Below are 27,432 nucleotides of genomic sequence, written 5' to 3'. Positions count from 1 at the left end.
TGGGTTCAAAAGGCTCCTTAATCAGTCTGGACAGCACCACATTCAAGTCCCAGGAAGGCGAGGGAAGTCTGATGGGAGGAAACACTTTCTTCAAGCCTTCCAAAAAATCCTTGACCACAGGGATCTGAAAGAAGGAAGTCTGTGAAGGGCATTTCCTGTAAGCAGTCAAAGCAGCCAGATGAACCTTAATGGAATGGAAATTAAGGCCAGACTGCGCCAGATGTAAAAGGTACGGAAGGATGACATCTTCCTTACATGTCGTCGGATCAAAGTTCTTGGACTTACACCAGATACAGAACCTCTTCCACTTGTAAGCATAGGATGTCCTAGTGGAAGGTCGTTTAGACTCCTTCAGTATGTCCATACAATCGTCTGGTAGATTCAGATGGCCATATTGCACTATTTCAGGAGCCATGCCGCCGAACTCAAAGACGAGAGGTTGGGGTGCACCATCCGCCCCCCGAACTTCGTGAGAAGGTCCGGCCTGCACGGCAACCGCATGTGAGGAAGGAGAGACCGGTGAAGTAGGTCCGTGAACCACCACTGCCTGGGCCACTACGGTGCGATCAGGATCATCCGCGCCCTGGATTGGGACAGCTTGATGAGCACTGCCGGAATCAGGGGAATGGGTGGAAAAGCGTACAGAAAGCTGTTCGACCAATCGATCCATAGCGCATTCCCCAGCGTCCCCCGCTGGTAGTACCTGGATGCAAAGTCTCGGCATTTGCTGTTTTCGGCGGTGGCGAACAGATCTACGTCTGGAGTCCCCCACCTTGCGAAGACTTCTCCTAGAACTTCGTCGTTTATGACCCATTCGTGGTTTTCCTGAATCAGCCTGCTCAAGGCGTCCGCCTGAGCATTCTGCACCCCTGGCAGATGTGTGGCCGTAATAGTCAGTCCTCGGGCCAGCAGCCAGTGCCAGATCGCCTGCGCCTCCTGCGACAGAGTGCGCGATCTCGACCCCCCTGCTTGTTGAGGTAATAAATCGTGGTTGTATTGTCCGTCTGTATCAGCAGCGAGTTGGTCTGGAAGGACGGAAGGAAGGCCTTCAGTGCCAGGAAGACAGATCTGAGTTCCAGGAAATTGATGTGGTAAGTCTATTCCAAAGGAGACCACTTTCCTTGAATCTGCAAGTCCCCGGAATGCGCTGCCCAGCCCTGGAGAGACGCATCCGTCACGACACTCGTCGTGGGAATGTCCTTGTGGAAGGGAACCCCCTTGAGGAGGTTTTCCGCCGAACACCACCACTTCAGAGACTGAAGAGCATGCAGCGACAGTCGTATCTTGTCGTCCCAAGAGCCTGTCCTCTGATCCCACTGATCCTCCAAGCACTCCTGCAGTGGTCTCATGTGTAGCCGTGCGTGAGGAAGATACACGAGGCCATCGATCCCAGTAGAGAAGACACCTTCCTCACTGTCGTCGATGGAGCAGTCCGGAGGTCCTGAGCCTTCCGAAGGAGTGATAACCGTCTCTCCTCCGAAGGAGACACGCTTGCTGACCGCGTATCGATGGAGGCTCCCAGGTACTGTATGCACTGGACCGGAGTCGGGACCGATTTGGACATGTTGACGTGTAACCCCAGCTTGTGCAAGAGAGCGCACGTCCATCGGAAGTGATCTTACACTTCCGAGAAGGATGAAGCCTTGATCAGCCAATTGTCCAGATACGGGTAGACAAACACCTTGTTCCTTCGCAGATGTGCCGCCACCACCGCCATGCACTTCGTGAAGGTCCTGGGTGCAGACTTTAGCCCGAATGGCAGTACTGTGTATTGATAGTGATTGGCGCCGACTTGGAATCGCAGGAACTTCCTGTTCTTCCGTGCTATGGGCACATGGAAGTACGCATCCTGTAGATCTATGGCACAGAGCCAGTCTCCCCGTTGCAGCGGAGGGTAAATCTGGTGCAACGATAGCATGCGAAACTTCTCTCTGCGAATCCATTTGTTTGCCTGTCGCAAATCCAGAATGGGCCTGAACTCGTTCTTGTCCCTCTTGCGAATGAGGAAGAACCGAGAGTACAGACCTCTTCCCCTTTGAGACAGAGGTACCTCTTCTACCGCCTTTTTTCTCAACAAGATGTCTGCCTCCGCCTGGAGCTCTCTCAGCTGGAACTGAGAGCTGACCGGCGGAATCGCTGGAGGCGGGCTGATAAACCGAAGACTGTATCCATTGCAAACAATATTCAGCACCCACTTGTCCGGAGTAAATTTTCTCCACTCTGCCGGAAAAAGTTGAATGCTTCCCCCCACTGGAGTGGGTAACGGTTGAGGGGGAAGTAGCCGCTCAGGGCCGAGACCCGGCCGGGCCCTTGGTAGTGGTAGTCGCCTGCTGGCCTCCTCTACCCCTCTGGCGTTTCTGGAAGGGCTTCCGGAACTGCTGCTGTTGGTGCTGCTGCTGTCCCGAACCCTGCCCACGCCCTCTGCCCGAAGACCCGAACCGCCTCTGGAACGGGCGCTTCTTCTCAGCCTTCTCCAACCCGACGGCCGTCAGGGTTTCCGCCTCCGCCTTCATGCGGGCCATCTCATCATCCGCATGTTTTCCGAACAGGGTTTCCCCCGAGAAGGGCAGGTTGGCCACTCTGTGCTGCGCCTCTGGTTTGAGGGACGTCAGGCGCAGCCACGAATGCCGCCTCTGGTGGACGCCATGACAGTAGGCGTGGGCGGCCAACAAGGAGACATCCGCCGCCGCGCCGATCACCTGATTAGAAACCAGCATGCCTTCGCGCACTGTTTCCAAGAAGTCCTCCTTCCTGTCCCGGGGCAGCAGGTCCCCATACTGCTGCAGGGACTCCCACAGGGCCCGGTCGTAACGGCCCAACAAAGCCCCTGCACTCGCCGCCTTCATGGTGGTGGCGGCGGTCCCACACACCTTCCTGCCCGCAGAATCCAGCCAGCGGCTTTCTTTGTCAGGCGGGACCGTCGATGAAGGGGCGGTCGCATGTTGTTTCCTCGCCGCCGTCACGATGACCGAATCCGGCTTCGGGTCCACCCTCAAAAAGGTAGGGTCCGACTCCGGGGCCCTATACTTTTTCATGAGCCTGGAGGGGGCGGCCTTCGTCACCGCGGGAGTGAGGAACAGCTCCAACGCGGGTTCCACCAGTCCTGGTACAAAGGGGCAGTAGAGGGCGAGACAGATGTTTCTTATGAAGTGTCTCGAATATCACGGACATCGTGGGTGTTGGAACAGTCACCGTGATACCCAACTTTGCTGCCCCTCTCAACAGCACCTCTTGGAAAGAGACCAAATCGTCCACCGGAGACACCCTAGTCCCCGGCGAGTCCGACAGCGTCGGGGAAAAGACTCTGGTCGAGGATCGCGTGTGCGACCTGGACCTGTGCCTCCTACGGCGTCGTCCTGAGTCCGACGATGACCGTCCATGGCTCCGTGATCTTCTCCTCCTGAGAGAGCGGGAGCGCGACCTCTTCGGCTTCGGTCTGCCCGCCGGTCTAGCCGGTCCCGGCGACCGCGGGCGTCGCGGCTTCGGAGTCCCCTGCGGCGGAGTCGGGTACCTCAGAAGGGAAACCGACCGCGGGGGAACCGCCGGCAGCCCCAATGGAGTGCGTGGTAACGACCGAGGTGGGGGCGGCGGAGGCAGTGGCTGCGGATGTGGAGGCGGTGGTGGCGGAGGTGGTGGGGGAGGAGGCGGTGACGTAGGCATCCGAGGAGGCGTATACACCACAGAGTACACCGATCCCGATGACTCTCTTCCTGGACGGCGACCTTCGCCTCGACGGCGACCTTCGACGTCGAGCGTCTCTTCGACGGCGACGTCGACCGTCTCCTCTTCACCTCGTGTGGATCTGTTTTAGCCTTTTTTCTACCACATTCCGGGCACTTGTCGAACAAGCCAGGCATGTTGACAGTACCAGCCACTAAGCACTTGAAAAAGTGACAAATTGACAAAAACTACAATAAACCCTTGAAAAGGGGAGAGCTCAATGCTCCAGGGTCCTGCTAGCAGGAGCCGGAAAAAAGAACTGAAAGTAAATGGGATCTGCTGGGCATTATGGGATACTGGGGAAAGTTCTGGAAATCTGGAAAGTTTTCTTAAAGGCACAGTATCCTGTTCTAAGCCACATAATGGCAGCCTATGTGGCTTGTCTGTCCACTCCTTCCTCTCTATCATTCCAGAGGCTTTTGCTGGTAGAGGCAGGGTTTTTTCCTATGTGGAGAAAAGCTGGACAGGCAGTGCTGTTTGTGGATGTTGGTGGAATTCTAGTTGAAGTACTGGACAGTGTAGCCTGTGGGTATAGGCTGCATTATCTGTCTTTAAATTAAATTCTCTCTTAAAGGTGTATGCAGGTCTGCATGATTTGTCACCTTTAGAGATTATTTTTTATTGCTCCGGGGTCCACGCACATGGGCGGGACTATTCACTAGATTATGACTATACACAGAGATCCCCTACTACAGAACCTCATCTCTCTTTTCACCTTGTTGATGAGGTTTGGGGACCACCTCAGCTTTGATGCTCTCCTTGACTTGGTCTGACTGTCGATAGATTTTTGTTTTTGACAGGTGCACTGTCACCAGTGTCCACATCATGGGTACACCAGTTTGTCAGACCAGGGGTCAGGGAAAAGAGGCTAGCATACTGTTGCAAGACTTGCTTGCAGTCAGTCCACTGTTGGGCAGAGAGGGTGTCTGAGAAGATCACACCATCTACTGACCCATCTTTTGGGCTGTAGGAGAGGAGGTCAGGGAGATGTTCACTCTTTTCTTCCTGCTCCTCATCAGTCACCATCACCATGGTGATGTCAGCCCTGTCATTGTAGAGGTTGAGTTGGTTCACATGGATGACCCTCTTGGGTGTCCTGCTAGTGCCCAGGTCAACTAGATAGGTGACCTCACTCTTTCTAGGATAGGGTAAGGGCCACTCAATTTATCTTGGGAGCCCTTGGTGCCACTGGCTCCAAAACCCACACCTGTTGCCCAGGTTGAAATTCAACCAGTGCAGCTTTTTGGTCATACCAGTGCTTCTGGAGCTCCTGGCTGGCCTCAAGGTTCTTAGAAGCTTTTTCCATGTACTCAGCCATTCTGGACCTTAGGCCAAGCACATAGTCCACTATGTCTTCTTTGGGTTCTTGAAGAGGCCTCTCCCAGCCCTCTTTTACAAGACAAAGTGGTCCCCTTACAGGATGACCAAACAGAAGTTCAACGGGTGAGAAACCTACTCCCTTCTGTGGTACCTCCCTGTAAGCGAAAAGCAGGCATGGTAACAGGACATCCCATCTCCTTTTGAGTTTTTCAGGGAGACCCATGATCATACCTTTCAATGTCTTGTTGAATCTTTCAACAAGGCCATTGGTTTGTGGGTGGTAGGGTGTAGTAAACTTATACTGCACTCCACACTCCTTCCACATGTGTGTTAGGTAAGCAGACATGAAGTTGGAACCTCTGTCTGACACCACCTCCTTAGCAAACCCCACCCTGGTGAAGACACCCAGGAGGGCCTTGGCTAGTGCAGGAGCTGTAGTAGTCCTAAGTGGAATTGCTTCAGGGTACCTAGTGGCATGATCCACTACCACTAGAATAAATGTGTTCCCTGAGGCTGTGGGAGGTTCAAGTGGACCCACAATGTCCACTCCTACCCTTTCAAAGGGGACCCCCACCACTGGTAGTGGGATGAGGGGGGCCTTTGGGTGGCCAACAGTCTTGCCACTGGCTTGACAGGTAACACAGGCGCTGACAAACTCCTTCACCTTTTGGTGCATCTGGGGCCAGTAAAAGTGACTCACTAGCTTTTCCCAAGTTTTGGATTGCCCCAGATGTCCAGCTAGGGGGGATGTCATGAGCCAAAGTAGGAGGAACTCCCTGTACTTCTGTGGCACTACCACCCTCCTGGTGCCTCCAGGAGTGGGGTTTCTTGCCTCAGCATACAGTAATCCCTCTTCCCAATAAGCTCTGTGGGTACCACTGAGATCTCCCCTGGCTTCTGAAACAGCTTGCTGCCTCAGACCTTCAAGAGTGGGACAGTCTCGCTGACCCTGGCACAGCTCTTCCCTAGAGGGTCCCCCTGGACCCAAGAGTTCAACCTGGTAAGGGTCAAGCTCCATGGACTCCGTTCCCTCAGGGGTATCCAAATCCTCTCCCTGGGGAGAGGGGTCCTGAATGTTTAGCTGTGTAGAAGCTGGTTCCCCAGTCTTCTTACCTTTTCTCTTGGTTGGCTGGGACATTATTTCAGGCTCCAGACCTACCTTTTCACCATTCTTCTTGCTCTGTGCTCTGGTTTGCACACACACACCAATTTGGGGATGCCCAGCATGGCTGCATGGGCCTTTAGCTCAACCTCAGCCCAGGCTGAGGTTTCCAGATCATTTCCAAGAAGACAGGCAGCTGGCAACTTTGGAGAGACCACTACCTGTTTCAGGCCAGTATCCCCCCCCCCCCCCCAGCCTAATGTCACCATGGCCATGGGATGACTAGTGGTGACACTGTCAGCGTTGGGGACTGGGTAAGACTTCCCAATCAAGTATTGCTCAGGGGAAACCAGTGTGTCTTTCACCATAGTAACACTGGCACCTGTATCCCTCAGGGCTTCTACCCTAGTTCCATTCACCCAGGGGTACTGTAAGTATTTCTTTAAGTTGGGGGGCCACACAGCTACAGTGGCAAACTCCACTTCTCCCAAGGAGACTACTTGCTTCAGTGTGTTCCCAGATTTGCTCAGGGTACACCTCTGATCCAATTTGTATACTTGCTGCCCCAGGAGTAGCTGTACTGGGTGCCTTAGGGGCTTTGTTGTGGGGGCAAGATACAGTTAAGTGTCCTGACTTCTTACAGTTATTACACCAGGCCTTTAAGGGATCATAGTTCTTCCCCCTATAGGGTTGAGGCACATAGGGAGTAGTTTGGGTCCCACCCACCTGAACAGGTTTTTGGGGCCCTTTGGAAGACTCAAACTTTTTATCTTTGGGATTCTCACCACCTTTCCCCTGGGGAGGTTTTGTGACCACTTTCTTTTGGTCACCCCCAGTGGCTGTCCTTGTCACCCTAGTCTTGACCCAGTGGTCAGCCTTCTTGTCCAATTCTTGGGGAGAAATTAGACCTAGGTCTACCAAATGCTGATGCAACTTTTCATTTCTGCAGTTAGTTAATATATGTTCCTTCATGAATAAATTGTACAATCCAGTAAAATCCTGCACACCATGTCCAGCTAACCAACCATCCAGTGTCTTCACTAAGTCTACAAAATCAATCCAGGACTGGGTCTGGGTTTTGTGAGCCCCCTGAATCTAATTCTATACTCCTCAGTGGTGAATCCAAATCCCGCAATCAGAGCTTTCTTCATGAGGTCATAGGATCCTGCTTCTGGCCCAGAAAGGGTCAGAAGCCGGTCTCTGCAGTTACCAGAGAACAGTTCCCACAGGAGTGCCCCCCAGAGAGGTTTCTTTACTTTTCTGATATCACAAGCCCTTTCTGATATCACAAGCCCTCTCAAAGGCTGTGAACCATTTGGTGATATCATCACCTTCCTCAAATTTAGGGACAATCCCTTTGGGGATTTTAAGGTCAGAAGTTTCCTCCCTATCCTTATTTTTATTATTGCTGCCACAATTGATGGGTGCTAAACCCATCTCTCTCCTTTCTTTTTCTAGAGCCAGGAGCCTGGACTCTAGCTCTAATCTTTTGGCCACCCTTGCTAAAAGGCTGTCCTCTTTACTGGTGGGTCCCCCAGTGTTCTCTCTGGTACCAGAGTCACCCGTGTAATCTCTAGGTGCCCAGATGCTAATTCTTGGATTGAAGGGTATGGGTGCCCTCACCTCCCTAGGGGATAGTATGGGGGGGGGGGGGGTTATTGTCAACCTCCTCTGCTTCCCCTTCCTCATCTGACTGGCCATCACCATGTTCAGATGGGTGGTCCTTAGCATACTCAGGCAAGAGCTCCTGGAGCCCTAGTTTGGTTGGATGCAGGCCCATTGGTGAATTTTTAAGTTCGCATAAGGACCTCAATTCCTTGAAAGACAAGTGTAAGTAAGGTGTGAGGTCGAGCTCCTCCACCAGGTCCATGTTAATATTGTCACTAACAGTTGGGTTTGTTTGAGTCATTCTAACCCGACAGTTCTAATCCTCTAACCTGACTATAGTGACTTATGTTTCTAAAATTCTAATGGGACTTAAGCAAGGCCCTAGCAAGACTTTGTAATTTTGGAAAAGACCAATCAGAATTCTAAAGGCAATTTTAAGAGTTCTGTCGTGTGATCAGATGGTAACCAAGTAGTCCAACAAATGCAAGTTTGTATCCCACCGCTGCCACCAATGTGAGAAAGTGGCTCTGTATATACTGTTCCTCAATAGATAAAGGGTGTACAGAGTCCACAGTCCCCAAGGGTTTGACAGAGGCTAAAGTTAGATATAACCTTACTCTCTAAAGTGGTAGCTTGGTTGAGCAGTAAGGCAGTATCAGAGGACAGTGTAAAGCATTTGTTGTACACACTCAGTCAGCAAATGGTCTCACACACTCAATAACTGAACTCTAGGCCAATGGTTTATTTATAAAAAAATATATGCTGGTTTTATTTTAGAACCAACACTTGGATTTAAAATATACTTTCTCAGAATGAGATGTTTTATATAAATACTTTTGCAATATGCAATTGACTTTTGTAAACAGTTACAAGTGGTTGCAATAGGCAACTCTATTTTAAACACAACAATGCATTGAGCTCAATGGAAATTTCAAGTTATTTGCAACAGATTACTTTTTGGATTACTTTTGGAATTCCAGGACTGGATCCTAGATTCAGTCCTGGGTCAGTACTTCGAATCAAGTGATGAAAGTCGACTTTATTACTGTAATGATTTTTAAACAATATTTGCGTATTCTAAAAGTTGACACTTGGAAAATATTTCAAAGAAAACAGTCAATGATTTCCTATGGAAGAAAATTGGGTTACGGGTAAGTACAGTTGTAAGTATTTTTCAGAGTCAGTGTTGGGCACCAAGATCCAGCACTGGGAGGGCAGGTGAGTAATTTTGTTCGTTACTCGGCTGATTTTTGGTGAATATTTTAAGATTTGAAAAGTCCACACTTAAAAGAAATTACAGGAAAAAGCCAGTCAATGTTAACCCATGAGGAAAATAGAGTTATCGGTTTAAGGGTAAGTACTCGACTGGCAGAGTTGAGGTTCTGGGCATAGACTCCGGGGTCCCCCAGGGTCAGGTAGGTACAGTTGGTTCACCCTCAGCGACTCTAGGGCGGCCGGGTGCAGAGAGAGAGTTAGGCCCAATGTTATCCTATGAGGGATAGGGGGGCCTTGGTCGGTGACTGCTGACTTGCAAGCCACGCGGCTGTGGGAGCTGGGCTCCTGGTCACTTACTCAGGGCAAGTGGGGAAGTAGGTGGGTAGAGGTTTCACTGCCAGGGCCACTCGGGCGGCTGGGTGCTTTTGAGCCTTCGGGCGCTCAATTGATTTCATTGGGAAATCTCCGGTTTAGAAAAAGACTGCAAGCTCGGGGACGAGGATTCTTCAGGTGCCACCACCACTTTGAGAGGTAAGTTGGGTAGTTGGAGGACAGGTAGGTACCCCGGGATTGGGCTCAGGGGGCCACTGGGCTCCGCGTGCAGGTGTGCCTTTTGGTGTCGGGAAATCTTACCCTCTGTTGATCGCGGTCGGGGGGTGGGCTTCTTCAGGAGTGTCGAGGGAGGTCCTTGGGTGCCGGACTCGGGGTCACAGTCGCTGGGGTCACAGTCGCTGTGGGGTCGTCCTCGTGGTCTTTGTTCACTCCGGCACTGGCCAGGCTTGGCTGGTGCAGAGTGTGCTGGGTTCACGGTTCCGGGCTGCTGCCAGGGATTAGAGGTATGTTTTGAGTAGAGCCTCTACTCATGGGAGTCCCAGGTGCTTAGAGCCAAAAGGTAGCCAGGTCCTCCGGGGTTTGTGAGGTTGCTGGCCACAAGAGATGCCGGGATGGAGCAGGTTCGAGGGTCGACAGGCCGGTAGGGCTGGGGCCAAAGCAGTTGGTGTCTTCTTAGCAGCTGCAGGGCAGGTCTTCTTTCTTCTTGCTCTTCTTTGTAGTTTTGAATCTGGAATCAGGGAAGGAAGGTTCAGGGTGCCCTTAAATACTAGATTTAGGGGCGTTACAGGTAGGTGAAGGGCAGGGACCAATGGGTCCCTGTCCGGGGGTGGGTACACCCCCTATCCTGCCTCTCTCCTGTGGGAGGGGGACAGTAGCCTAGTCCTGATAGGGTAGGGCTCCCCATTTTCAAGATGGCGAAAGCCCGGAGATGTGCTTCACCTGGCCTCCCCCACCTGAGGGGTGGAGTTGGCAGGCTGGCACATCCCCTGTACTTATTTGGGGTTTCCGGCCAAAGCTTCCTGCCAGAGTGGGGGGTTGCAGTGGCCTGGGGAAGCTCACAGAGGCGGCATACCTTTGAAGCTTCCCCCTGTCCATCCTGGGGGAGGAGATTTAGCACCTCGCCCAGGATGTGCATTGTTGCAGGCCCAGGAGATCAGGGGCTCTCCTACCCAGGGGTCCAGCAACATGTCTGCTGTGTGGCAGCCTAGGCAGCCTCAGAGCAGACGTGGATTGTAGGTTAGGTTTAAGGGGGCATCTCTAAGATGCCCTCTGAGGTGCTAGGTACATTAAATCCCACACTGGCACCAGTGTGGGTTTAATGTGCTGAGAAGCTTGATACCAAACTTCTCAGTCTTCAGTGTTGCCATTATGGTGCTGTGGAGCTCGTGTTTGACGAGCTCTCAGCACCATGTACTCTTAAATGGCAGCACTGCACTTACAGTGCTCAGGAATGGACCTGGGTACTGTAGGGGCACAGGGCTCCTGCTCCTGTGCCCACAACATTGGCATAAGGCACCCAGCTAGAGGGGTGGCTGATGTATGCCATGGCAGTGTAGGTGATGGGCATGGCACACAGGGATGTGTGTCATGTCGACTTTGTTTTTGTCTTGCACCCAAACACTCAGCCTGCAAAGGCAGTGTGTGTGTGTAAGGGTATAGGGCCTCTAAGGGTGGCACAATGAGTGCTGCAGCCCTTAGAGGCCTTCCCTGGTCACAAGGCCCTGGGTACCTAGGGTACCATTTACCAGGGGCTGACATGTGGCCAGGGTTTGCCAATTTGGGTTTTGTTTGTTTTAGGGAAGAAACATATGCCCTGGGCACCTGATTGGCAGGAGTCCAGGGCACACTCAGTCAAAGTACATTCAGCAATTCAGCAAAAGTGGGGGCATACCATGCAAGGAAGATGGCACTCTCTCACAGTGCAGGAAACAGCTCACTTCTTTCAGAATTACGACAGACAATGAGCAGGCTAGTAGGGATAACAATCCTTCAACTCCTTCCCTGCTACACTGGCTGTCAAGCCACTTAGTTTGTCCTCTATGACCAGTGCCTGGCAGAGATTGGAGCTTTATTTCACACTACCTGTCTGAAGATCCATTACTTTAAACAAATTGGTATTTCAGATATTTTATAGGGGATACACTCTACCCTTTCCTCCCCACCATATTTACCTCCTACACCAGACATGAGGAAAACTTGCAAATCCTGAAGCAGGGGGAACTTTTGCTACCCAAAAGGTTCCATTAGGTAGGTATCGGACTGAAAAAAGCAATGGATGTTATTACTGCTATTTTCCCGGTCCAAAAAAGGATATGGGCACAGGCCTATTCTGGACCTTCACCTGCTAAACTTCTTCCTATGGATGAACAAATTGAAGATGTTCGCATTGGTTAAACATCTGTCACTCTGGACTGAGGCGATTGGATAGTGTTCTTGGACTTACAGGACATGTATATTCATGTCCTTCAGACTCACAGGTGTTACCTGCAGTTTAAGGAGGGACAGTAACACTTTATATGTGCCATGTTCCCATTTAGCATCACCTCAGCCCCACTTCTGTACAAGAGATTGTATTGGTCACTGCCCATCTTTGGATGTCAGGAATTCCCCAATTTCTGTACCTCGACTGGCTGCTGAAAGTGGGCTCCTGCAGTCACAGTTGAAGACCACCATAAAAGTGCTAATGTCTCATCTGATTCCTTCAGAGGCTTTCCTTCACTGGGGGGGATTCGGACCCGAGATTCAAGGCCCTACCTCCACCAATATGAGTTATTCGGGCAATGATTTCGATGTTTCAAGTTCAGTCATGTATTTCACGAGGATGGCTCTGAGGCTTCATAGTCTTTTGGCATCATGCATCCTAGGCAGCAAAGCCAGGTGGCACACGCAGGTCCTGCGATGGAGCCTGAAATCTCAAATGACCCAGTATCAAGGCAGCCTCTCCAGCTACATCCAGGTCTCAAAGGGAGAGCTCAAGATCTGCAGTGGTGAATGACCCAACCCAACCTGTACAGCAAGCCTTCTCGCCGCTAGCTCTCCTGCTTCGAATTCTGAAGACTAAGGGCCTAATTAGTAATTTGGCGGTAGCAGTGTGGCACCCGCCACGCCGACGGTCCGACCGATGTATTAAGACTTCAGAGGTCGGACCACTGCTACTGCCGGGGATCCATGATCCCCTGGCGGTGATGCCGCAGTGTGTGGCCTGCAACATGCTGGTGGTGCCGCTGCGGGGTCCAGTTCCTTCTCCAAGTTTCTTCAGGTCATGGACTTCAAAGTCCAGATCATGCAGGAACGTTCTTTGGCGTTCCCATTGCGGTGCCTCTCTAAGGCTCACCGCATGGGACCACCAAAGCAACACCCGCCAGCCCAAGAGAAAACTCCTAATCTGAGGGCTGGTCGAATTTGGCAGTGTGTGAGCAGGGCAGTGACGTGGTGGCCCGCTACCACATCGCCAAAGTCAATATTAGGCCCCAAGCCTGCCTTGGCCCAAGTCATTCTAATTGCCTGACTGAGCCAGTAATGTGTGGTAATTGAAATCCTTGTTTAAATTACCAGATGCAATGCAGTTCATTAAAGATTTCATAAACATTTCCCCTCCACACTGCTTAGGATGCCAATTGAAACTTAACTTGGTCTGCTCATTCTATTTTAATCGACAGTTCGAGACTTCAGCCTCATCAAAAATACATCGACAAAATGTTAAAAACACTACAAAAACAATTGAACACCAATAAACAATTGTAAGTTCACATACAGTACAAAATCTAAGTCCTACATAAAACTTTTGGGGCATGGCTGCTTATGCTGGCCCTAGTACTTTGGTTTAGAGACAGCCACAACCACAAGCGCTTCAATTGGAGTTTGGAAGCTAAGGGATCTGAAAAGGGATGATGCTTTTGTTTCTGGGATTGGCATAGAGTGGGCAAAAAACACAAATTCATCACTTTCTTGGATAGTTTTACAGTAGAAACAGTCAGATCCCCGTTTAGCCCAGTCAGCAGTACAAGCTGCTACTGTGAGGGTCCAGTACCTAAATTGGAGGAAGAGTGACTGAGCGCGTACTAGGCAGATAAACTCCAGGCATTCCTCCACCTTGGGTACGGATTTGTGGTGAAGGAAAGCACTTGTTAAGCAACCTAGCTTAATGTCCCTACTGCCAATAGCTTTCTCCTAGGCCAATCTTGACTTTAAGAGCGCCTCCTCGATGAATAGACTGGGGATCTTTCAAATTAATGTTCTAGCCCAAACTCGATCTAGGCATTTTTGGGCAACTCAAGTCATCTGCCCTTTCCCCACCCCGTTAGACCAAATAACTTCCTGCAGGCCCTCCCCAAGATGACGCACTTCATGGGTACTCCAAATGCAAACCCAGAACGACAGAGGTCTCAGCGCCATCTTTACCGAAGTCTGCCCTTTACTTCTATGTACGCCCTTAAAGCCTATGAAAAGTTGTATGGTGTGTCTCTGGTCCCTGAAAACGGACTCACTACAATTAAGCCAACCCGACGAGTGAGAGAACAGCAGGCACTTTCAGTGCAACCACCTTCTTTCAAGAAAAAATGCTGCAGAGGATTCAGACAGCCTTTATACTGAATGTTGTAACTCCCTTCGACAGTGGGCACTCTACTTTGCTCCCTACCCCTTCAAAAAGAGGACAACAGGCTCCACCAACTTGATTCCAAGAGGGCTCTGAACGTTTACCTCCACTGCACAAAGGAGGATTACATCTTTCTGGGTCTGCCAAGATAAGACATTGGCGTCAGTGCATACGTTCACGTTGCAGTACAGCCTGGTCTGATGAAATCACTCCGCATTCTCGGCACAGCAGGATTGTTTGGACAAGTCCAAGGCCTAAGCCAGCCACAGTCACTGTACTGATTTAGGATCTATTTTAAAGGTGACAAATCTGCAATTCTAAGTACCCATCTGCAGAAAGGTGACTCATCTTGGGTAATGCTCTTCTTGGAGAACACCAACTGTAGGATCTTCACTGCCCTCAAACCCCCATGCTGTGGAGTGGTGTCTATTTAACAGCTAACAAAGCTTCAAGTTAGAAATCAGCACAGTGTCACCAACAACTGCCTTAATTATGTTACGCCCCGCTTTTGGGGTGAGGGCAATGAAAACTGCCTAAAGACTGCGGTGGTGGTGCCGATTTGTGATGCTGCTCCATCACTTCTGGGTGGTATGGAGCTGAATAGAATCACCTACCATCACACTGCTGAAACAATTCTCTAGATCCAGACTGGCGCCCGGGGATACTCTAAAGGCGAAGAATTGATGGTTAGATAAAGTATCCACCAGAAAGAGCATTACTCAAGGCATTTTTAATTTTTTTTTAAATTTTTTTTTTTTTTAAACAGCTCAATGGCACAACCGCATCTTTTGAGATTTGCATTTTATAATCTGTTACTTTTATGGTTTTAGTGATTATTATAAAGCATTTCTAAAATAAACCATTTCACTAACGAGAAGAAAATCATAGCGAATTAGAAGGTGGTGTCAACAAATATTTCAATCAAAATGGAAACTAGGCTGGGAATTGGCAAACTAGGCAAAGGTAGTTTTGCAAAATGCACTTTTATTTTTTCCGGTGGATAGGGCAGAGACAACCCCATTGGTGGTTTTCAGCATTTCAATAAGAAATTTCAGTAGACCTGCCCCTTTCTCATGTTTAAAAACAAACAAGTTAAATGGTTGATAACAGTCTTCAATTGTTGTTCCCATACAAAATTGTCCTCCCAGGTGCCCTTTTTGTTTTGGAGCTGCATCTGAATTGCAGATGACCGGAGCCACATTTCACAGAGTTGGGGTATTTTTATCTGTAAAATATATGACTTGATTTTTATTTATTTCATTTACTTTTTCAAATAGAGCTTCATATTGCAGTTCTACTATTCTTAAGCACTTTAATTTCTCGAACTTCAAACCTTCAGATGACTGGTGCCAAAGTTCAGGTCTCAACTTCAACAGTTACACAAATGTTGGTCATAGAAAATAGCTGCAAGACGCTACAAGGTTTCTCAAAGAATGATTAAAACGGTTCAATCGATCCACACTACGGAGCTCACAAGATAGCAGACTCCACTTGCTGAGCTCCAGGGCGGCAGCCCTATTATCAGTCATATTCCGGTCACAGCACTACCCATCCATGGCTTGTGGGAGCCCTCAGCACGCGCGAGAGGCAGCACTGTTGGGCCCTATGCCAGCAGTGAACCTGGGAGAAAATGAGGTGGCGTAGGGGCCAAGGTCCAGCAACGTGAGTGGTGCGGTCCTTGTACTTCCCCTTGCCGGAATGTACACGCCAGAGAGCCAATGGCCTAAAGAGTTGCCGTCCCTGATGGAAGAGAGGGTCACGTGACAGCAAGCACGTTACAGTTTGCTCCTGCATGCACAAGACCCACCCGCTGAAACAGACAGCCAGCAAAATAACACTCTGGGCTCTAGACTTGTGGCTGGCCTGGAAACACTTCACAGGTCTGGAAACGTAAGCAAATAGAGCTAGGGGGTGTGGGAGGACTGATAAAGTCCCAGACAGTCCTGTCTGCCTGGGGACAAGAACACTTAAGTGGGGAGGAGGATACTTCTTTAGACGTACAGCTTCCCTGGCCTACTCGGCTACATCTGGCACCCGGCCTACCGACGCAGTGTGGGTGCGGCCCTCACCCACGAGACAGCCAACGGGCTGCATGTGCCACCCGTTCTTGGTGCTGGAAGGCATGATGGCATAGAAACACTTACAGCATTAGTGCTGGGCCAGAACGGCTGAAGAGCAAGGCAGCCCCTCCCCGGTCAAGCGTCAGATTACCCGTTGCCTCTCTGGGAGAGGTCCAGCTAACACGTGTTAGCACTACCCACATTGCACGCAGGAAACTGGCGGCTGATCGTGCTGCCCAGTTTTGGGGATGGAGGGCTTGCCTGAGTGAAGACCTTTGAGGTCTCAAGTTATTGCAACAATATCGTCCCTCTGCATCTTCCACCTGCTCACATAATTCTAATGTCTTTCTTAACTTCTGTAGCGTTGATTGCATTCCTTTGAGGTCATACTCTGAGGAGCTGTACCTGTCCGTGAACAGGCCAACCACTTGTCAGAGATCTGTAGTAGCAAGGTAACATTGCATCCCTCTGCGCTTATACGAGATTCCAGTCAGTCTGGTGTCTGTAATTGCCCTTAGGATCAGATTCATAGACGTGTCAGGACCAGGTTACACTTTGAGAGTATCGTATGTCATCTCCGCAGGACCGGACGCCTGTCGTGACAAATATTGTCGTGTTTAGTCTGCTTTGGGAGGTCTTATACCGTGTCATCTTCGATGCCAGGTTGGAGAAGAAAAGGGGAATAGAGTGCACTATATTCCAGACTCCCACACACCTGAGCAAAGGACTTCACTCAGGCTAGCCCTCCATCCCAAATACTAGGTGAACGACCAGCCACCAGTTTCCAACACCCTTACACAACTCCATAATAGATGGGCTCTATATGTAGGCGACCTGGATGAGGATGACTGGAGGAAGGGAATGACTGAGGTGCCTAGCTGGGTCTCTAGATTGTGCCTCATACAATTTAAATACTTGCATAGATTCCACTATTCACCGACAGAGCTCTGGTGAATTGGTAAAGCAAGATCCTCCCAACTGAACTAGATGTGCAACTCGAGGGAACTTTCTACTATATATGGTCATGTGTGACCATACAGAAATATTGGAAAACTATATGTGCAGAATCGGGATAAGTGATTGGTCGCACAGTTCCAGTCAACCCTGGAATGGCGATAATGGATTTACTGGAGGAGTGGTGGAATACTGCACTGAAAATGGAATGCTGTCTGTATGAACATTGTTGCTGTTATCAATTGCAAAACTAAAAATATTGTATAAATAAAATATGGTTCTCAATCAAGATCGCAACAAGAAACAAATTATTACTACCATGTACCACACACAAGCATTCTGCAGCAGCCACAAGGCAACATTTGGCTCTTTAAGCTCCTACATGAATTTTTCATGGAAATGTAAAATAATACAAAGAAAGAATACTTAAGACGCTAAACAATACTGAATTCGATCACAGATTTGAATTCCCCATCAGCAAGCCTCCATGTACACTACAAATTTACAATCAGACAGAAGTTAAAACACAGTGAAGCAGCTTGCTGACATCAAAAGGTGCCTAAGAAATATAGGAAAAAAGTGAAATGTACTCACGTTTGGGTCAATAGATTGATAAAGTTCAACTTCATTTTGGTGTTTAAGACTGTCGCTGCCTCCAAGACAACTAGAAAGATGAATAAGCATATTTAGTGGCATGCTGAAACCACATTCTTTTAGTGCAATTTCTTTCGAACCAAAAAAAAAAAAAGGGAGAGCATCAAAATTAATTATGAAGAAAAAGGATTCCTCAAGTGCCCTTTAAAAACCACTGGAATTTTGAAATTCTGAGGCAGCAGTGTTTTCCATATAAAAATGATTTGCCACAAACCATAATCTTCTGCATAATTTGCAGAAGTTAAGAAAAATTGCTTTAGCTTAATTAGATCAAAAGTTACCAAAGATTCCTGCATTTTACATATTAAACTGATAATATAACATGAAACCCCTGCAACCACAATTTTAACATCGTAAAAGTGACAAAACAGGGAATACTGCCACAAAACCACGTTTATTTTTTCTTGCCACATAATTTACTTAGCTGTGCTGCATAATGCTTTCTTCTCTTGCTGCATGTAGGAAGCTGGCTTTTTATATAGTGGACCAAAACAAGATGCACTGTGTCAAGAGTCCAGGCAACCCTTTCTGGTTAAGAGGCAAATATTATATTATTAAATGCTCTCTTTTGTGGTAGTGTGGGCTCAGAGGGTAGTGCTAAGCATATGTTGTACTCAGAGGCAATAAATGAGATCCACTCAAAAATAATTCGAGACCAATTTAGAAAGAAGTCATACGTCGGCCTTCTCTGTGCCTGGAACTCGGTCTGCACCCTGGTGGGACTTCCAGTCCCAGGGCACACCGCTCCTAATCACCTACAGCTGCTGTCAGGAGGCGGCATTCTCCATTGCGCTTATAGCTGGCGCACGGCCGATTGAGGCCGGGCCCATTCTCTTGGCTGGTGATACTGGGCATGACCAGTAAGAATTACTGTCAAACACCTTACTGTGGTGCTCTGTGTTTATGCAGGAGATATTTAGGCTAAATATCATGGGGAAGCAAAAACTGCCCAAAGAAGCAACTGTACAAAAACTGGGAAGTCTGGTAATTTTATAACCAACTATCTTATGGGCACCACGAGCAGGCTTAATGAGGAAATCCCCAACGTAGAAGCCAGTTTGGAGGCCCAAAAAGAGCATTAGAAAATGCTATAGGTGAAGTGGCCATTGAGCCAAACATCCTGGAAATTGACCTGCAGTTAGCATCGGATAATGCAATAATTATTACGAATACATTGAGCATTGCCCCAATGCCAAATGTGTCAGAGCCCCTTGAGATAACAGTTATCTAGAGTTGATTTGGTCTCGCCACCGTCCAAAAAATGAAGACAACAGGTGATAGAAACCAACAAGAACAAAAGGAATGTCTGGCCCCAGGGTAAAAAGAACACCGGGTCAGGGCTCGACAAATGAAAAGGAGAAAGCAGGGGAGGAGCCTAGCGCGCAACCAAGATGGCCACGTAGGTGCGAGGCTCCCGAGGACCTCCGCGACCTCCTACGAATATCCTGACATTATCCTGCCCTGGATGAGGGGACTAGGTTGGTGAACCTAAGCTGAGGTGGCACCCGTTTCCCGCTTCCGAATCGGACCTCGGACACCGGAGTGAGCACCGATTGAAGTGTGCGGCCTTCCCCTCGCCGGACCCCGGATTTGCGCAGTGGGGTGATCCAGGGACAAAGTGAATAACAGCGGCAGGCAGGGCCTGGCGACTCGCGTGCCCCGCACTTTCACTTTCGCACCGCCTTGTTGTCTCTGCAGGGTTGGGTCGCGGAGCCCTTGGTGTTGGTGTGGTGTGGCCTTGCTGAGAGACCCTGCCTGCCTGCCGACTGTTCTCCCCGCTGCCCCGAGGGGGCCCCCCCCGGAGCCTGTGTCTGCTTTCCTGCCCTACACGGCGTGGCTGGTGCGACTGGGAGACTGGCGGCCATGGCCACGAAACAAGATGGAGACCGGGTAAAGACCAAATCGACCCGGCGCGGTGCCGTCCATCAGGCCAACAGTATGGACCGCTATACCCTCCAGAAGGGATCGCCCGATGGACCGCGCAAGCCCCCTGAGAGTCCTCCTGATGCCCCAGACCTGCCCGCAGATTTGACTCTGCGAGATGTTATGGGCGCCATTGCCGAGATGAAAGCCTCGGTGGGCCAGCGGTTTGATACACTGGCGCAGAAGATTGACTCGGTCCTTGTGGATGTTGGCCTGGTGAGGGCCGATCTTTCCAAAACCAATGACCGAGTAGATTCTTTGGCCCACACCGCATCGGGCCTAACGACAGATGTGGCGGCCTTGCAAACGGAGGTGCGCCGGCTTAGTCGGGCGACGGCGCTAATGGATCGGCGCCTGGAGGACTCCGAGAGTCGGGCACGGAGGAACAACATTCGCATTATCGGGGTGCCCGAGGGACGCGAGGAGGCGGCGGCGGATCTTTTTGTGGAGGACCTGATTGCTACCCATCTCCAGCCACGGGGGCTGAGCAAGTTCTTCGCTGTGGAGAGGGCTCACAGGGTTCCCGGGGGTCGGCCTAATGTCGGAGCCCCTCCGAGACATCTCATCGCCCGGATTTTCAATTTTCGGGATAGAGACGCTATCCTGCAAACCTCCAGACTGCATGGACCGGTCAAGCTAGACAACATGGAGGTTAATTTCTATCCTGATTTCACTCCAGCGGTCCAGAAGCAGAGACTGAGCTTCCTCGGTGTCAAACGCCGTCTTCGGGACCTAAACCTCAAGTATGTCATGCTTTTCCCGGCCAAGTTGCGTGTGGAGGTGGATGGTCGCACGCATTTCTTTGATCGTCCCGAGGCGGCCGGGGACTGGCTGGATACTCTGCCCGGGGATCGTGATCAGGGGGGGGGGGGCGGGGGGGCGGGGCGGCGGGGGGGGGGGGGGGTGACGGCACGCTGGATCAGGACTGAGGGTCTCATAATGGGCCTCACTCTGGACGAAAATGATGCCACTTTTAATTCTGCGTCAGTTTTTTGTAAGTTCCCCTCCTATGGAGCTTGTGTTGGGTCTCTTGGGGGTTCTCCCTCCTCCTCTAGGGGGCTTAGTTAGTCTAACTATATATGGGGCGACAGGCACACTGCACGTTGGGGGGGCTGTTTGGGCTCGTGCAGGGGTGCAGGGAGGGGGGAGTTCTGTTGGGGTGGGTGGGTTGGGGGGGGTGTTGTTCGTTCTTACCACAAGGCAAACGTATTATTGTGTTGGTTTTAAAGTGCTCTCCGGGGTACGAATGATGGCTCTTGTATATGATGGGGGGTAAGGAACTAACTTTGTTATCCTGGAATGTGAATGGGCTGGGGGACAGGATCAAACGGGGTGTGGTCCTGCAATTTTTGAAGCGAATCTCGCCTGATGTAGTCTTCCTGCAGGAGACACACCTCATTGGTAACTCCTTCTGCGCCATGAATCGGCGTGGATATCGCCTAGTGGCTCACTCTGGCTTTACGTCCGGCTCACGGGGTGTGGGCATCATGGTGAAGAACTCGCTCCCGTTGGAGATTGATTAGGTGCTCCACGATGATAGGGGACGCTATACAGTCTTGGTGGGAAGACTGGAGGGCAAAGTGGTTGTCTTTGTGTCAATATACATCCCACCGGGGCTGCAGTCGACCACCTTTGCGGACCTTGGGCGCCTTCTCCTTGGCCTTCCGGGGGGGCTTTTGGTTGTGGGGGGGGGATTTCAATGCGGTGGTATCTGGATCTTTGGATCGTCACCCCCCTAGGGACCTCCCCCGGGCACAGGCGTGGCTCCCCGGCCTCTTAGATACATTTGGATTAGTGGACTGCTGGCGTTTAAAACACCCCGCGCAGTTACAGTATACTTTCCACTCGGGAGCCCATGGTAGTCTCTCACGACTAGACTATGTCCTTGTCCCGGCGGCCTATGTTGGGAGGGTGGGAGAGGTACGCCATTTGCCACGGGGTATTTCGGACCACTCCCCGCTCCTACTGCACTTTGATGTCTTTCCGAGGGGTGAGGGTAGGGTGGTCCCAATCAATCCTTAGTACCTGCGCGACCCCTCCATTCGCGCTGCATTGATTAAATCCCTTCAGCGATATTTTGATGAGAATGTGGGGTCTGTGCCTTCGGCCATACCGCTATGGGAGGCCTTCAAGACAGTACTCCGAGGAGAGGCCCTCTCCCTCATTTCCCATGCCCGGAGGCGCGAGCCGGAGGAGGTGACCCGGATGGAGGCTGAAATAGCCGAGTTGGAGGGGAATCTAGAAGGTGGGGTGACGGATGCTGCATTACGTGTCCTCCAACTCAAGCAGGCGGCCTACAGGGCCCTCGTCACGGAGGCGGCCAGGGGCCTCAGTAGAGAGCAACAGGGGCGTTTGTATGATGTGGGTGATAAGGCTGGTAAGCTTATAGCGTGGTTGGACAAAAAAGAGAGAGCGAATCGTGTGGTCCCGCAGATTGAGAAAACGGATGGTGTGTGTGTGACCGAGCCAGAAGAAATTGTCTCCTGCTTTGCGGATTATTTCCATGGGGTGTATTCCCCGGTGTCTTCCTGCTCGGAAGAGGATTCCCTCGCCCTGCTCAGTGATATCGCGCTGCCCTCCCTTTCCGGGGAGGACAGGGTGTCGTTGGACGCCGCTCCCACCTCTGATGAGATCGCCCTCGCCATACGCTCGGTCGCTTCCGGCAAGGCCATGGGTCCGAATGGACTCCCTATCGAGTTGTACAAGTTACGACCGGATACGCTGGCACCCCACCTCCGGGCTATGTTCCTGGCGGCACACTCTGTGGGCTCCCTCCCGCCGGACCAGCGTCTGGCTACAATCGTGGTCATCCACAAGGAGGGGAGACCTCGGAACCGGGTTACATCCTATCGGCCCATCTCGCTGCTGAATGCGGAGCCCAAGATTCTCGCTAAGGTACTGGCCAATCGGCTGGTCGGCGTGGTGGGCGAGTTGGTTCATCAGGACCAGTCTGGCTTTATTCCTCATCGCAACACGGCCCTTAATCTGCGGCGTTTGCACGGTGTGCTCGCACGTGCCCAGTTTATACGGGAGCCGGCCATTTTGGCGTCCTTAGACGCCACCATGGCGTTTGACACGCTTGAATGGCCATATATCTGGGCGATGCTTGCGAAGTTTGGATTTGGCCCAGGGTTCATCAGTTGGGTCAAATTGCTGTATTCGGGCCCATTGGCGCAGGTGGTGGTGAACGGAAGAGTATCGGCTCCGTTTGAGCTGGGCCGAGGCACTCGACAGGGCTGCCCCTTATCGCCGCTCCTTTTTGCACTTGCCTTGGAGCCCCTGGCGGAGTGGCTGCGGTGGGAGCCTTCCATCCGTGGTCTCCGCTGGACCACCGAGTATGAGGACCGTGTATCCTTATACGCTGATGACATCCTCTTGTACCTAGCTTCCCCACGTAAATCACTCATAGTACTAGTTGATGTTCTGCATTCATTCGGTCGTAACTCCGGTCTGGTCATCAACTGGGCTAAATCGTGTGTGTACGTTCTCTCTGGGGAGGCTCCTATCCTCCCGCGGGGCTGTCCGATCCAGGTCGCCCCGCGGGGATTTAGGTACCTGGGTGTCTTCATTACTCTGGACCCGGAGGCTCGGTATGATCGGAACTTGCTTCCCCCCTCCAGCGTCTGAAAGAGGATGTCGCGCGCTGGCGGCGTTTGCCGCTCGGCCGGGCGGCATTGTTTAAAATGATGTCGTTGCCGCGTTTCCTATACGCGTTACAGAACACGATGGACCTTGTCCCGGCGCGCTACTTCCGAGAAGTGGAAAGTTTGCAGCGCCGCCTGTTCTGGGACGGGAGGCCACGTATTGCCCTGGCTAAGCTGACGCTCCCCTGGTATGATGGGGGGATTGCCCTCCCGGATATTAAACGGTATTATTGGGCCTCCCAGCTAGCCGCAATTAATCAGGGCCTATATGGGCCAGCCTTAAACCCTGCGTTTGAAATGGATAGGATGCTACTTCCAGGTGGTGACTATAATCGAGCGCTCTACTCTAGCGCGCCCGACGCTCGCCTGACGGGCCCCACGCGTGTCATGGTGCAAGTGTGGCACACGGCTAATGCTGCAATGGGGTGGAAGGACCGTTTGACCCGGGTGTCACCACTATACGCATCTGAGCGGTTGGGCTCCTTGTGGACCTCGAAGGGCTTTGAGAAATGGGATTTAATAGGCATCAGCAGAGTGGGGGATCTCTGGACGAGGGGAGGATTTAAAACGTTCGAGATGCTGCAGACGGAATTTCAGTTGCAGGGCAGCGAGTACTTTCGGTACTTGCAGGTCCGGCATGCGCTGAGCTCCGTCTTTCCGGACGTCGCCTCCATCCCGGAGTGCTCCCCCCTGGAGGATAGAGTGCTGGATGGACACGTCCCTGACAGCACGATCTCACTGATCTATAAAAAACTAATCAACGATCGCTCAGACTTGCTGACTGCCCTTCGTGAGGCTTGGGTAGCCGATGGGCTGGAGCTGGACGACGAGGACTGGATCTCCGCGGTGGCCTCCCCGAAAGAGGTGGCCATACCGGCTCGCCTTCGTTTCGTCCAGCTCAAGATACTCCACAGGGTCTATATGACGGGGCCAAAGCGCCTGCGTATGGGCTATGCTGAGGACGGTTTGTGTAAGCGTGGGTGTGGTGCGCTGGGGACCTTTTTGCATATCCTTTGGGAGTGCCCGCAGGTGGAGGGATTCTGGCGAGGTGTGCATGAGGTGCTGCGAGTGGTCACGCATGTGGCGCTGTTGCCCGAAGCGAGGAGATGCCTGTTGAATGTGTGGGAGCCTACCGACTACTCGGTGCCGCAGACGTGGTGGGTGACTCTGGGATATATGGTTGCCAAGCGTGATATTGCCCAGCTGTGGGGATCCCAGAGCACCCAGACAGTCTCGGCCTGGAAGGAGCATATGGACTGGTGCATGTTTCGGGAAAAGGTGGTGTATGTGGCGAGAGGTAAGCCTGCGACATGGGTGAAAGTGTGGGGCCCCTGGAACGCCTACCGCGGGGGAATCTGTGCTCCACCCCTACTGCCTGATCCATCGCCGGCCCCGTCCCCTTAGCCAACTCATCCCCCCGGTACCTGGGCATCGGGTGTCACCAATCCTAGTTCTGATCTCTCCCCCCCCCTCTTGAGACTCCTATAGATGGCTAGATTTCCCCTCTAGGGGAGCACGTGTTGCTATTTCGATTGAGGATTGCCTTGTGGGTTTGTCTGTGTTTGCTGTGCTTTAAATTTAAAATGGAACCGTATGATGGGGTCTGCATAATGTGACACGCAGCGATGTTATCTCCTGTAAATGCTCGGCAGCGGCACCATGTGTTTTACAAATATATACCGTATGCTCCTTATATTGTTAGCGGCCGGCCGGAAGGTTGTAGGCCCATACTTGTACAATTTTTTTGAGTCCTGTAATAAACGGTTTCAAACAAAAAAAAAAAAAAAAAAAAAAAAAAGGAGAAAGCACAACCCCTCCCTCCCTAAAGGTCTGGAATTATTGCTAAAAAGGATACACAGCAAACATAACATTAAAAGAAAATTTTTGACAGAAGCTAGGGAGCTAAAGAATCGTATGGTCACCCTTTTTTTTTTTTTTTTTTTTTTATATAGCTCAAATTAGACACAAGGTATCAGAGCGCTTTACATGAGCACCAGTGGCGTTACAGACGGACACATTCATTTTGATACGCACAGGGAGAGAGTGATTTGCCCAGAATCACAGTATGTTGAGTGTCCCTGCCGAGATTCAAACCCGGTTCCCCAGCTTCGAGGTCGACCGCCTTAGCAGTTAGACCATATCCTCTCGCTAACCCTTGAACAGACATTAAAACATCAGTGGGCACGAACAATCTGCCTGAACTAAAAACTGGCAACAATACAACACCAGATGTGCAATGCATGATACCGCAACTTCCTTACTCTGATCAAAGGATGATCAAGAAGGTAAATCTTATGGACAACCCATAATCCTTTCAAATGGCCAGAATAACGAGGGCCAATCGCACTACTGTAACCCAGGAGATGAGACATATCCACTGGCAGAGTGATGAGAATATTAAACAACGAGCGCTGCTGCACTCACCCTAGATCTACCCCCCGAAGCCGCATCATATGTTATAACCCTGAAAGACATTCCAGATCAAAAGCCTCTAACAGAGTCAAGGGATCTACACAACAAGGTGGTTAATTAGCTGTCAAATCGTGTATATATACGCACCGAATGCTTCTAAGCCGGGGCGTAATTATGGTGAGACGAGTGGCATGGGTTAGAGACACTAGGAAGTAAGGCCAAGGCGATTGCATTGTGGTAAACATTCGCTGCCCACCCGTGGTCAAACGACACCTCTCTGACCTTTACCATAGACAGCACTATAGTACTGGCACGGTGGAACAAATTACTGCTGTACCATTGGGTTTGCTTTTTAAACCTAACACAGGAACCATTATCCAACATGATACCCGCCCAAGCCACCATAGACACAGGAACCATTATCCAACATGATACCCGCCCAAGCCACCATAGAAGAAATCAAGATAGGGAAAATAGATGGAGAAATTCAAATTGATTTGAGCCTTAGTAGTTGCGATGACTTCGATTGACAATCATGGCCTCCAGCAAGCATGAAAGAACCCCTTGTAGTAGTGGAACCCAGGAAAGAGCACATGGTCAGAACAGAAAACCCACACTCCTTCCCGTAGGACAAGGGATTACATATTATGACTTGAAACATAGCTGGAGTTAAAAAGAAGCTGTTCAATTTTAAACGTAGAAGACATTAAAATAATTACATGGAATTTGTTTACAAGAGACATGGCACAAGGGTACGCTTAATAGCGAAGGCTAATCTTCCGTAATAACCCCAGTTACAACTTGGCCTAGTGGAAAAGGGGGGCTAGCGGTACGGATATTCACAGTAGCCTCACTAACCTTGATGAAATCAGACCAGTTAACAGTCATCAGACTCTGTATTTACAATCAAAGGTAATTTGGGAACTGTTTTAACAATTACAATGACAGATTTGATTAATCACAAAGTATGGTGGGTTCTGCTTTACAGAACGAGACAGATTTGTTCATTGGCAGTGTAAGGGTACTTTATATTTGTATCTGGGCAGGGGATTTTAAATGTTCTACAATGTCAAGTAATAACTGAAACGTGTGGCTATATGGATGATTTCAAAGAAGGCCATCCCCATTTTTTACACAATGTATATGGGGTGATGTTAAATTAACTGATTTATAAGCTGATTTTAGAATGAATAGTACAGAATAAAGGACAAGATAGAGTTGTTACTGATCTTGGGGGGCGGGGGGGGGGACGGGACAACTACTCAATCATCTAGTACATCTTAATTTTAAGCATGGCTTGAAAATGGTTGTTTCTTGTAGGGTCGCACCTAGTTCCTTTAGCGATCGCTATTACTTCCAGCAACTAATATTTAGATCCAACACAAGGAAGGAAGGGGTACAGGTGGCGAAACACATTTAAACAGAATACCACAATGGGATTAGCCTAAAATGGTCAGGCAGTAATGAAATGGCCCTGTTAGAAAAGATTATTAATGCTAATGAAGATCTTCTTGCCTGCTCAGAATAAGATTCCTGTCTGCATAAAATACTTGTAGTCTTTTATAAAATCCCTGCGGCAATCGGAGTTAGCTAAAAGCTTCAACTAAATATGGTCATTTAAATAAGCCGGGCTGGTTTGATCAACAGCGTACATATGCAAATAAGGATCTTAGAAGAACCTAGCAGTAAATACCAAGAAACAGGGAGGAAATACAAACAAGAGTTTATTATACAAACACGCATTAGAGAACGGGAAAGCCCAATTGTGGGAAGAGACTCTGGAAGCTCTAGAGCAGGCAGCCAAACTAAACGACAGTGCCCTGTTTTTGAAAACTATAAACCAACCTTTCCTCAGGGATATAATTGCCCCCACGATTGAGATGTATGTGC

At 50.3% G+C, this 27,432-nt stretch overlaps 1 protein-coding gene across 3 annotated transcripts in view; it reads right to left on the bottom strand.

Moving 5' to 3' along the window:
* PTGES3 (prostaglandin E synthase 3) overlaps positions 1–27,432 on the bottom strand; it is a 217,638-nt gene that overhangs the window by 139,955 nt on the left and 50,251 nt on the right. For all 3 annotated transcript variants that reach the window (XM_085600959.1, XM_085600960.1, XM_085600961.1), the window contains exon 3: positions 17,504–17,573. In XM_085600959.1, coding sequence (XP_085457085.1) covers positions 17,504–17,573 — 70 coding nt within the window. The remainder of the gene's footprint in view (positions 1–17,503; positions 17,574–27,432) is intronic.

This window comes from Triturus cristatus, chromosome 4_2 (assembly GCF_964204655.1).
Source record: "Triturus cristatus chromosome 4_2, aTriCri1.1, whole genome shotgun sequence".
Classification (NCBI taxonomy): Eukaryota; Metazoa; Chordata; class Amphibia; order Caudata; family Salamandridae; genus Triturus; species Triturus cristatus.
Note: the sequence above shows the minus strand (reverse complement) of the source record. Positions and strands in the feature narration are given on the sequence as shown.